We start from the raw sequence: 13,165 nt of genomic DNA on the forward strand, positions 1-13,165 counted from the left end.
TTGTTTTTGAAGCACAATGTGCTACAGCTTCGTTTCGAAGCTGGTTAGGCCTAGGGGCACCCTTGGCAAATGTTCAGCACTGAGCTGAAAGTGGTGGGCGGCAGTGGCTCAATAGCTTGGTCAACACAAAAGAGAGTTTTAACATGTCCGGTGTTTCAGTAAATGCAGGCGGACTGGGCGTTTTGCTGGATGGGCAGGAGGCATAAACGTGAGCGGCTTGACAGGTGATGTCACCTCGTAGCGCAGAGCTGAACGAGACAAACAGAGAGCTAATATTGCATCAGCCAAGTGTAGTCCACTTCACTGCTGGTGTAAATTTTCAGCAGTGGCAACTTGTAACACATTTGCACCACTATGAAAGTTTGACCAGAAGCGAAAAAGAACATACTTGGTTATCACAATATTAGCTCTGTGCCACTAGATGGCTGCACTGCTCAGACCGCTCACACTTATGTCTCCGCCCATTTCATTTCATTTTATTTCCTTAAAGATACATATATACATAAGGGGTGGAATCAGCTAAACACATGACTAGTGCCACATGTGTTTATATACAAAAAAGGTTTTTTAAATTTTCAACGAATGATGCACAGGTGATATCAATAATATATTGGAAAAGGCTGTTCCAATATTTAGCTGCACGTGGGAAGAAGGAAGCTGAAAAAGTAACCGCTCAGACACGTGGACGAAAAACTTGGAAGGTTGTGGTTGGTGCGGGGAGAAATGTACTAGGCTGGTATGATGTAAGGTGCACGATTGAGTGATGAGTAATAGAACTTGTGGTACAGTAATAGGGTGGCTATGCGATGGCGAACTGAGAGAGGCGATAAGGCAGATTTGGGTTTTAGAGCTGAAACACTGACGTCATATGAACCCATCTAGTAAAATGCCCAGTTCTCCTTAATTTACCGGTATACCAGACAAGCTAAAACTGTCCAAAAGCTCTCTGCCAGTGGGGCATTGTGCTGCATGCTATTGTGGGAAGCTTGCCGCTAGGGTATTTGTTCTTTAAGAAAAAGTCTACCAAAGTCTGCCTGTTGTAGCTGATAGTCCGTTGTATTCATAATATAGGCAGGCCAAACTAAGTGAGAAGAACAATCTGTTATGTCTAAAAGTATATTGTATGTGGTCCATTGTAATGGCCTTGGACTACTGTATATTTTTTCCTCTTTTCAGGGAGCGAGTGGTAGCTGTGTTTGTACAAGGCCCAGCCTGGCAATTCAAGGGTTGGCCCTGGGGAGGAAACCCTATTGAGATCTTCTCACGCAGTGAGCATCCTTTCCTACAGACACAGCTTTTGTAGGAGAAACTCTTCAGATTCTGTCCTCATCCAGTTGCTTCACTGTGCGGGTGCTGAGAAAGTTGTTCCTTAGAATGCTTGGCTGCTGCTTTAGCCACTTGCAAAACCCAAATGTGCCACCAGCGGAACTGAGTTTGTGGACCCTTGGTTTACAGGATCATTCCTAGCATGTATATCCACAAACTATCAAATAGGGCCATTTCAATTTTGTTGAACACGGGCATTTAAAGTGAACAATCACCTTAATGACTGCTCACTACTGCCTTTGCCTTGATGTCAGCCTTGTTGCGAAGTAGTGTACTTTAGTGCTCTGCCATATTCCAAAAGGCCTATGCGAGTTACAACTTATTACCTTATTCTGCTTGATGCATGATATATCAGAGTTAAAGAAATGATTTTGCAAAGTTTCTGCATTTTTTTTTTCCTCCATGGTGTCAATGTGTGCACAGCGCAATGTCGGGAAAAAAATCCAGATGACTGAAACATCAAGACAGGATTTCTGGAGAATCAAGGGATAGAACAAATGAAATGAGCTCACAGATGTAGAGAGAAGAGGTTGTGAATGGAGGTCCGTGTTTTTATCAGCAGACCTCGCAGCTCACAGCAGCCCCCTTTTAGTGTGCCCCCCTTTCCTTCACAACTTCGTTCAACGTCACAAGCTCAGCCAGCACTGGCATTATGCCAACAGTACTAAACTTACGAGTGCCAGCGTAAGTGGCGCTCAAGTTGCATTAGGAACACAGGCAGTTGCATAGGAGGGCAGTAGCAGTACAGATGGGCAATGCCCCCCTTGTTGTTCGGTAGGTAGGTATGTCACATTTTTGGTAAGGTGAGAGTTTGGCATAAATTCACAGTGTTCCTTTTTCTTATGCAAGGGATTTTCAAGGGAGATCTTCTACTGCTTGACATAGAGTGAAGCTTTATTAATAAATAGTACCTGGCAGGAAGTTGCATAACTACGCAATAAACTCTGTTACATGCTAATGGTCAACTACAAATTTGTGTCTCTTTGCATGTGCCATCACAAAAAAAATTTTAAAAAATGTGAGACTACAGCAAATGTTGACTAAAGTACACACTGAGGAGGGCATCCTTATTTGGTGGGGCGGAGTTAGGGGTGATAAGTGATATAGCATGCTTTTGGTTATGTTCTTTGCTGAGGCCACCACCATGCTTCCCATACATTTGTGTTGCTGCTTCTTCTAAGCATCACTGCATCCATGATGAAACCACCATCATTGATAGACCGGTCTCTGCACTTTCCGAAAATGTAGAAGAGCTCTTTCAGTTTCTCGGGTCAATGTGGGTGTAGTTGGCTTCTAGGCATACACCGAGCCACTAGGGCTTAAGTGCTCACCGCATACTTCAGGCTCTATGGAATGGAGACTGAGTCGGGTATGTGTTGTAGCTATGTTTTAATGGCTAGTCTTCATGTATTCATGAAGTTTTACTGTAAAGTATTAGAAATTTAGAAATATCCAGCTTCACACAGGCGGGTGTGACTGTAATAAATTCTGAAACAGGCTAATGGATTGTTGTTATAATGTATTTTCCAGAATTTCTTTCTAAAGGTACTAAAATGAGGTACAAGCATCACAGTACAAACTAAATAAGAACACTAAACCGATTTCTTGCTAGTTTTGTTAATTTCACAGAAAGAAGTTGATAACTAGAAGAGAAAATTAGTCCAAACATCCATTTCTTGAAATTTGCGCTGATACGCCAGTGTTGGTATGTCGCTGTGTGATGTCACAGATTTCGGAGTGTTTTCTTGTTTTGACACGAGAAATATAGGAACGTGTGAGGTTGATTCTTTATTTCCTTCAGAATTTTGTGGAGCCCTTCTTACCTATAAGCAGCGAGATAGACCCGAGGAGGAAGCATCAGTCATAATAGTGAGATCACCACAGGTGACCTCACTATGATCTTGTGTCTTTTGTGTTGTGTTTAGTTCTTGTGTCTTTTCTGTCTTACAATGACCCCTGTCAGAATAAGAGAGGGTTTTTTCGATATTGTAAAAGTTTTATTTGCTAATTTTGCTAATGTATTCATAGAACGACAGAAAGCTCAGCTAGTTGGTAAGGATTCATTATGCAAAAAGGTGAGGTGTGCAGACAAAACGCAAGAGAGTTTTCTCAGATTCCTTTCGCTTGTGTAATTCTCAGGCACTAGTTCAGTATTTGAGAGAGGAAAATCCTGGTGATTGTACAGCTTTTAGTATGGATATCAAAGACCTGTATTACTCCTTGCCGCATGACGAGTTGCTAAATTCCGTAAATGAGTGCATTAAAGAACAAGCGCAAGAGTCGGCTTTTATTGATAGATGCGGTATTTCCACAGGAGCTTTTCTAGAAATTCTTTCAATGTACTTAAAGTCAACACTAATTGGGTGGAGAGATGGCTTGTTTCTGCAGAAATCAGGCATTTGTATTGGCTCAAAAGTTGCCCTATTCTTAGCTATATTTACCTGAGTAAGGTTGACAGCTGCTTAGAGAAAGCCTGAGGTGATTGCGTTATCAAGATATTTCGTTACGTTGATGATTACCAGATTTTGTGCAATAGGGAAGAATTCAATTCCGCTGCTACCTCAGTAAGTGAGCAATTTCAACTTTATGGAGGAGGATTAAACTTTATCAAGGCTGGCGCTCTTTGGCCACACCTGGCCCTTGCGCCATTAAACATCATATATTCATTCATTCAACCTTACCAAGGAATTTCCTCAGCGACGCGTAATTCAGTTTCTAAACATTTCCTTGGTCTTCGAACAAAATCGCGTTTGTTGGCAGTACTCCCCAAGATCTTCGGAGGCGTTGTTAAATTTTCAATCCAAGCATTCCAACGTAGTAAAAAACGGAATTGCCATGTCATGCCTTAAGTCTTCTCTCACCAGATCCTGCATGCACAAAATGAGCGCCAGTTTTAATGCACAGGTCCGGCGCCTATTAGAAGCAGGTCATGCTAGCATAGCAGTTGCCACTGTGACTGAACGCCTAAAGAAGTCTATTTCGAGGGGGGCGGACGTGATTAGAGAAAGCAGTAATAGCAAAAAAGAGTAGTGGCTTTTCCGTACATTCATTCAGTATCGCACAGGCTTTAAAAAGTTGCAAATAGATAGGATGTTAATGTTGCTTTCACTGCTCCCAATAAGCTAGGTAAGATATGCACTATCAGGCAGAGGTAAAAGGAGCAGGTAAAAGGCAAAAAAAGAAGAGATATTTGTCCTGTGAAGCACAATAAGAACAACAGTTTTACTGACTGTCATATGGGTGTGGTTTATGAAGTTCCCTTTAGCTGTGGCCAGTTCTATGTAGGACAAACGGCACGGTGTATCAATCAGAGCCTAATGGAACATAAAAGGTCGTTAACCAGTGGATCGCCTTCTAATCTTTCCCTACATTGCCAAGATTGTAACTGCACACCAGAGTTAGATGAATGCGCCATATTGTACAGGCATAAGAATGAAGATGCGCGTCTTATAATAGAGGCATGGCATATCTATAATGGTGGAAGTGCGTGCGTGAGTCAGCCTTCGATTACTTTACATAAGGAAGAGATTAAGTGCCTTAACAGTTATCTCTCACGTAGACTGGCATATGTACCCGACTGACACGTGGTGATACCATTTCAGAGCTTGCGCAGATTAGTTTTGTGCCTTCTTTCTTCATTTCGCCTCAGTGCTCCCCTCAGTTCATAGTCAACGTTCGTGTTGTCCACTTCTCTTCTCTTGTGTCCTGTCTGCACGCCTCACCTTTTTGCATAATAATGTATTCAGTTTTTTTTTTTATTTTGCACATTTTATAAGACATTGATTTGCCTAGTAAAATGTGCCCTGTGAGACTAATAGTAATCTGTGTAATCACTTATCAAAAAAAAAAGTTTTCTGAACTTGGACTCATGCCTGAAATGTTCCTATTTAATGCCCCTTTAAATCTCAATTTCTGTTGAACTTCTGCGCTGGCCACCAACAGCCTCTAAGTATGACTCGATCACCTTGTTTCATGTTTGTGCAGTCAAGGCATTCCATCTCAAGTGGGATGAGATCACACTGGACAGCAACGTGGCCAAGTGGGCTGTACACGTGATTCAACTGAGCAAGCAGAAGCGCCACCTTGACAGAGCCAACTTACTCAACTTTTGGGAGGTGCTCGACAGGTGAGGCTAGGCTTTTGACCTCCCCCTCCTCCCAGGGAAAAAAAAAAATATTCATTGGCTGTTTAGCTGTAAATGTGATAGGGGAGGTATACATCGCACCTTTTCGAGGTCCTAGATCCACTATATAAACCGCGATCACCACATTGCAAGGTATTGCTCAGGAGCTCACTCAACACACGACTTGACCCTTCGAGGCACGAAGTGCAACTGTCTGGTCCAGAGCAGACCACCATCAGTTGCACTATACACAGTTGAACCCCGTTATAACAGAATGCAGTGATGCTACCTCTGCACCAATTGCACCGACCTGTGCCGAGAGGCGAACACTGCTACAGTAAAACCTCGTTTAACCGTACCCGCTTGAACAGTAGTTTCGTTTTAAAAGTAGTAAAGTCAAATCCATGACTCAGTGGCCATTGAACATAATGCATTTTGTATCCACATAAACTGTACCAGCTTATTGTATGGGTATCGGTTAACACGTAGTGCTTCCACTTTTCGTCATGCAATCACAGCAGTGCATCATCCCCATCAGGAGGCTCGGCAGAACACAAGCCTCAGAGATCCGAACAATGGCCTCCGAGCACCCTGTGCGTTTGTGAGTGTAGCCACATCAACATCATTTCGGCGCCGTGCGGGCCGTGCTAGAGAGCATTACGGCATCGTGCAAGCTAGGACTCGCGTCGTGCCGAAGCTTAGACAGAAAACACCGGGTGCTCAGCACAGAAGAAAAATTGGACATCGTTCGTGCTATCGAACGTGTCACGAAGAAGTCCACACTGGCACGCAACAGCGATCTACTGTTGACTATGGTGTGTGCCATTTAGAGTGTAAAGAAGTTGCTCGACAGCGCTGTTGTGACTGCAAAGAGATGTCAGCTACGAGGTTGGACTTTTCGCCATCATTGCCAAAGTGTCGCCTAATGATAGTGATGATGACACGGAAAGTGACAGCACGGGCGATTCAGGCCCAACAGTGGCAGAAGCTGCGCGTTACTACGTCACCCTCATGAATGCAATCGTCGCGACGAGAACAGTGCCCCGCAATGAAAAAGGCACCCCGCAACTTCTGCGGCACTATCACGCCTGTGAACGGGGAATATGCAATGCCAACGAGGGATCTGCCATGCGAGTGTTTGCCGAGAAGAGGGGGCAGGCTGAAAAGCTGGCTCGCAGCTTCAGTAAGCTTGAGCCTGCTGTCATCACTGCTGGGCCACCCTGGCATCAAATGAAAGTAACAAACTTTTGTCACGCAAAGTGAATAAATACTGCATGTTTTTGCCCTTTCATTGCACTCTCCCTGAATTCCGTTTTTGACAAGTATGTGGGCAGTCTCATGCTATTTCGGTTACGCAGTACTACCATTTAGTATGTCCTTTTTCCGAGCTCTGGTGAACTACCACTTAACGAGGTTTGACTGTACATCCTACTACATTTTCAGCAAAATATGGTAAATCTGCGCCCTCTCTGCGCCGAAAGGGCTGCTTGTGCTTTAAGAAAACGGAACTATAGCCTCAAGTGCTGTTTTATTGCACCATCCAAAGCGGCATGGCGTGGATCTGTGGCTGCTAATATTAGCTCAGTGATGGGCCAAGGGATTGTACTGATGTTTCCTCCGTGAGGCAGCGGGACAGCATCTATTTTATGGCGGAAGTGAGCAAATGCGCTGGCGCTGAGCCAGATCCTGCACTCCTGTATGACTGATGTAAAATGGTGACCAAAGTTTCGGACGCTGTATGGTGTCTCGCTCGATTTTTCGAACATTATGTGCACGTTGGCGCAGACATGGCGGCCATGAACAACTTTTCTGCTATCCAATTTATCGCCTATCCCCCACTTTTCTTGCTGTGGCGATTTCACACAATAAGAAGGTTGTACAGCTGCTACCAAGGTTTTGGTTGACTCGGCACCAAACAGCAAATTTCGGTGCTGCTGAATACTGACAACATGCCGCTGGTTAAGCCTCTCTGTATTGTATATGGCTGTGATTAAAATTCACTGCCAGCTGACACGGTGGCGGGCAGGTCGTTGCGGTGAGATGGTCTCCAATATGTTTGGACCAGTAAATCGCTTCGTTGATTGTGCGTGAGGTCACTGTCTAGAGTTGGCTGGAAGCCGAGATTGAGTCCGTGGGTGACATGCCACAACTAGCGCAAATGATTTCGCGAAGTTTGTTTTTGCGCTTACTGGATGGAATGTTGAAAGCTCGCATGTAGGCAGAAAGCTCCAAGCTAAATTTACTGATCACAGCCCAATCTGACATGTGCCCAGTCAAAGGTCACACACATATATCTGCACTTCGCAACAGTGCGCAATGCACATCGAGCTGCGTGGCAACGATCGTGGCAGTGTCGACCATCGCAGTATTTCAAGTAGTTGGTTGTCCGTAAAGAACAGCATAGGAGAAAATAAGTTAATATTTCATACTGCTGGCGGTACCATTCTTCAAAAGAGTGCTCTATCTTAAAGCATACATTTATAGGAGCAAGATCATGCTGAAGGCATTCAAAGTGCTTCCGAATTCTGCAAGTAGCACATCCAAGTGCTTTAGTGCTTCTTTAAGCACATCTTAGGACACCGCCGCTTCATACCCGCCGTGGTTGCTCAGTGGCTATGGTGTTGGGCTGCTGAGCACGAGGTCGCGGGATCGAATCTCAGCCGCATCAGCTGCATTTCGATGCGGGCGAAATGCGAAAACACCCATGTGCTTCGATTTAGGTGTACGTTAAAGAAGCCCAGGTGGTCTAAATTTCCGGAGTCCCCCACTATGGCGTGCCTCATAATCAGATCATAGTTTTGGCATGTAAAACCCCGTTATTTTTTTTAATGGATGATGGATTTGTGGCACATAAAACAGCCATGTGGTAGGATGGGAAGGAGGCGCGGCTGTGAGTAATAAGGAGACGAACCCCCCTTTATTGCAGTAATCTTATCTGTGTGCTCGAGAGGCACAGGGAAGTGAAGGTTGGCAGATGCGGTGCAAGAGGGAACAAGGCTCGACAGAAGAACGTGCGCCTGCACGTACGTAGGCCCGGTCAACGTGCTAGCCACATACATACACGCTTACTGTTTGGCACCGTGGAACTTTGTTTCCGTGAAGCTTCACTTATCATGAGAGCAATATGCCTCAGGTCGCAGTCGGTGTATACAAACGTGTAACGACGTTCTCCTGTGCTGGACTGTTTGTCAGTGCGCCGTGGCTCGTCACACCTTCACCGTGAGTGGCCACTCGAAACATGTTCAATAAAGCAAAACGATTCCGATGAAGCAACATCCAAGGCCGGTATAACATAAAACTATTCCAATCTGTTTTTATTCCCAATCGGCCAGTAGCCCTCAGTGATAGGTCAAAATGGCTCGGGCTCTGCCCTTACGGGCTGGACCCGAACCATTCTGACTTATCATAGAGGGTGTAGGGGTTGAAGGACGGACTTCGGGATGAAAACCAAAACTTGGAAGTATTTATTTTACATTATTTACAAGGAGGTGAGAGACAAGTACCAGTCGTACAGTCATTATGGGCCGGCAGCAACTCGGACGCTGCGGCCCGCGGCAAGAAGTTCGAGAGAGGTGAATCAGGGAATCAGGGAATGCCCCAGAATGCTCAGGTCTCTCTGGAAGGCTTCTTATAAACCCTTCGAGCACTGGAAGTCACGTCATGTTCGACCAATGGGAGAGTCCGCTCAGATGACGCCACTTTCAGCCAATAGTAGGCGCCCGTGTGATGGTGTCATACCTGGCGAAGAGAGTCGCCGCTTGGGCTCCCTTGCTTGATCACTTGATCCCCCTGCGGTCTTGCCTCGCAGAGTTGCAATCCACTTCTTCTAAGGTGGAGAAGGAGGGGGGGCGCTCATGCTCCATTGTACAAGGGCCCACCTACTCTCGGTGGCTCGGCTCCGCAGTGGTGGCAAATGCCTTCTTCAAAGGCGAAGGGGGACGATTGGGCTCTATTGTCCGAGGACCCCTTCTAATCCCGGCGGCGTACGACCTTGTTGGCACGTGAACTTGTTGGCTCGTGCGCTCCTCTGGAATGTGCTTTCCTGCTTCTGCATTCCTCAATTAGCTGTGCTGCGTTTCGAAGTGGTTTGGGGAACTCGAAGTAATCGCCGGAAACAGCTCCATATCTAACAAGGGCTGATGGCCAGTTTGGAATTAAAACAGATTGGTATAGTTATAGGGCCCCTGCATACGTGTTAGTTCTCATAAACTGCAGATGGGCTTGCCATAGGTTGTATCGCGATGGAATACACCGTGATTGGACCATTGCTTAGATCGCTACGGCCTGCAGCCCAACGTGGTTGCACCCATGGTAGCGCGCCAAAGGCGAGAAATGTAAACAAGGGAGGAGAATCTGGCCCGTCACTATGGCAGAGTAACGCCAAATTCTGGCGTCATTTTGCTTTACAAAGAGTGATGTAAGGGCCTGTCCTTGAATTTTCCTTCCTCTGTAACGGGAACAAACATTTCATGCCTCTTTGTGCCCTTATTAGGCATTATTCTTGCTCAGCCACCGTGCATAACGCCACATTAGCTGCATGCCTTCAGAACTGTGTAGACACCATCTGTGATCGCATCAATAGCAACCATAGTTTTGTCTGCAGCAGTTACGGCACACAGTAATTTAGATTTAACTTAGTGTGCGTTGGCCACACGCTTTCAGAACAGAACATCTGTGATCGCTTCGATAGCGATCACAGTTTCATCTGCAGTAGTTGCAGCAAACAATAGCTTCGTTCCGACTTGGTGGGCACAGACTCAGCTTGTCTGAACTACATGATCATCATGATCAGCAGCCTATTTTATGTCCACTGCAGCACGAAGGCCTCTTCCTGCGATCTCCAATTACCCCTGCCCTGCGCCAACTGATTCCAACTAGCGCCCGTGAGTTTCCTAATTTCATCGCTCCACCTAGTCTTCTGTCATCCTCGATTGCGTTTCCCTTCTCTTGGTACCCATTCTGTAACCCTAATGGTCCAACGGTTATCTAACCGGCGCATTACATGACCTGCCCAGCTTCGTTTTGTTCTCTTGATATCAATTAGAATATCATCTATACCCGTTTGCTCTCTGATCCAAACTGCTCTCTTTCTGTTTCTTAATGTTATGCCTAGCAATCTTCGTTCCATTGCTCTTTGCATGGTCCTTAACTTGTTCTCAAGCTTACAATCACGAGCTGGTAATGTCTGCCATATGCAATCCAACCCATTTGAACTACATATATTGCTTTAATTGTCTCCAGAAACACAGTCTGCTTGTGTGCCCAGGCTGTGAAGAAACTGCTGTTTGCCAAAACTGCTGCAGACGAAACTACAGTTGCTATCGAGAGAGGACCAAGTAGTCATAGTTTAGCAAAGTGGGAAAAACTTAAACTAAATAAGTAATTTAAACTAAAAGAAATTCACCAATGTTTACAATACTCCCTAATGCAAAATTTGAGCGCATCTGTATACAACCCAAGTAGCCCAAACCCATCTAGAAGACATATACCGTATTTACTCGATTCTGAGCACCCGCTTTTTTTCACGATCGCGATGCCCAAAGTGAGGGAGGGTGCTTACCTCCGAATGCAGAAATCTAACTTGGCTCGAACTTGACTTCTGGCAGTCTCAAGACAGCTTCGTCACGCGTCGTAAATTGTGCTTGATCTTGCGGACGACTTGCGAACGACTTCGCGAACGAAGTCCCCTCAAGTTTCAAGTCTGCTCCCGGGCTAGCTTGAAACTGACTTCGTGTGTTATTCCAACATGGCAGCCTCCCGAACGGACGTCACGCGAAGGTTAGCTGCTTTCGAGTTTGCTTGCCACGCCATGGATACAGCATTTTCAGAGGCGCAGCCCTTGTGGAAAATTCCGCGACCCACCCTACGTGACCGAGGGAATCCTATGGAGCTGTACGACGACGAACAATTCCTCGGTCGCTACAGATTCACGAAGAATGCCGTGCGACTTCTCGCTATGTTGCCTATCCGGGTAGGCGGGGAAAAAGAGGACCGCCTGTGTGCCTACTATGCTGCAGTTGCTGATGGATGTGATGTTTTACGGCACTGGCACGTTTCAAACCGTCACCGGAGGTCTGGTCCGCATTCCTCAGTCAACAGTGTGCTGCGCAGTTGGAAAGGTGACTCTGCTCATCGCGAAGCACCCGCGCCCGATGCTGGTGCGCTTCCCGCAGTCGCGGAAAGATTGATTGCGAGCGTATTTTTTCATCTCCTGTGACTACACATGCCATCACCAATTATTAGCGGTCACGAACGTATTTACGCTCAGTATGCCGAACTGTCACGCACTCATCCACCGAATACGAAACATGTGCATTAACATAATAAAAAGTAGCCCAAATAAGTCAGTCATGCAGCACATGTGCGCTTACCAGTTTTGTGGCGCTTTCTCTTTTCTTTCGCAGCTTCCTCTTTCCGCTTTTGCTTCAGGTTCGTCCAGCATTTCTTCAGTTGCAGGTGATCGCGCCGCGTAATCCCGTGGTTGGCATTATAATGTTTTGCTATTTCTTTCGATGTCTGATTCTTCTTGGTCAACGACGCGACATCAGTTTTCTTGCATTCCACAATATGCTTGTAGTCGTTCACGAGTGTCGTCAGCAGGCTTTTTTCGTCTTCTGTAAAACGGGGTGCCGTCTTGCGTTGCGGTGCATTCTCTTGGGAGCAGACCGTACGTGAGTGCGACATTTCAGCGTCAAAGCCTGTTGACAGAACAGCAATTTCGTACCAAATGCGGCGCGCGGCCGTCGCGCGAGCCCCAAAACTTGTTTTCCTAACAGACGACGCTTTCCTAGCAGACGACATGCACTGCCAATTTGCGGTGTCTACGACTGTGCCACACTCTCCCTCTCATTGTTCTCGACAAACCCTCCATGCGAAGTAGACAAATCGTTTGCACGTGTCATTTCATTTATTTATTTTGTTTTTTATTGGGTGTTGTCACCCATATGGGTCCGGGCAGGGGACTCTACGGCGCTCGGTACTCTTCGTTCGCAGCACATGTTGCAGTGTTTTAGAGCGCAGCTCTTTGGCGTCCGTTCCTGGGTTTCGCGTCGTCGTCGGCGTTGTCGTCGGCCTCGTAACCAGCTCCGCCCCCTTTCATCCCCCCAGCTCTAGCAGCGACCGACTGATACCGCTGGATGCCGCTGACGCCGCTAGAGAGTCAAGATAACGTGACTGCATAGAACACCGTCGCCGCCATGCAGAAAGAGGAGGAAAGGGTCCCCCCCCCCTGTTCTTGTGTGGCGGATAGGGTGCTCTTCAGTTGCCGACGCGCCGGTTATTTCACGTAGGCCCCGGCACGTCGACGAATACGTGACCACGTTCCCACGGCTAGACCTGGTTCTTAGCGCTGCGGAAGCGAGGGTATCATATTGTTTGTGTTGGCATCGGCGGCGTTGTCCCTGAAACCAACTCCGCAGCTGGGGTTGACTCACTATCGGCGTCAGCGGCATCAGTCAGTCGCTGCTATCTCTTCCCTCCTCCCTTTATCGTGTTGTCCGCTTGCTGCGCGCGCTTCTGCCCCCATCGTTTGCCGCTGGGTGTACACGCCACCCCCCTCCCCCCTCTTCCTGCGAGTCTCCGGTTGTCAAAGCGCCGGCTCGAACTTAATTCCTTTCTTCGCTCCTCCTCCAATGCAACCCCTGTGCAGTGGCAATCAGAGAGCCAGATCGGTGGCGGCGGATCTGTATATGTGCACCGCCCGAGCCGAAATTGCCG

General features: G+C 46.7%; 1 protein-coding gene across 1 annotated transcript in view; it reads left to right on the plus strand.

Moving 5' to 3' along the window:
- The window catches only part of LOC135918732 (parafibromin-like), a 232,335-nt gene that overhangs the window by 197,897 nt on the left and 21,273 nt on the right, over positions 1–13,165 (plus strand). Inside the window, exons 13-14 of the mRNA XM_065452378.2 lie at positions 1,177–1,268; positions 5,311–5,452. Of these exons, the coding sequence (XP_065308450.1) occupies positions 1,177–1,268; positions 5,311–5,452 (234 nt within the window). The remainder of the gene's footprint in view (positions 1–1,176; positions 1,269–5,310; positions 5,453–13,165) is intronic.

The sequence above is a fragment of the Dermacentor albipictus genome, unplaced genomic scaffold (genome assembly GCF_038994185.2).
Source record: "Dermacentor albipictus isolate Rhodes 1998 colony unplaced genomic scaffold, USDA_Dalb.pri_finalv2 scaffold_21, whole genome shotgun sequence".
Taxonomy (NCBI): Eukaryota; Metazoa; Arthropoda; class Arachnida; order Ixodida; family Ixodidae; genus Dermacentor; species Dermacentor albipictus.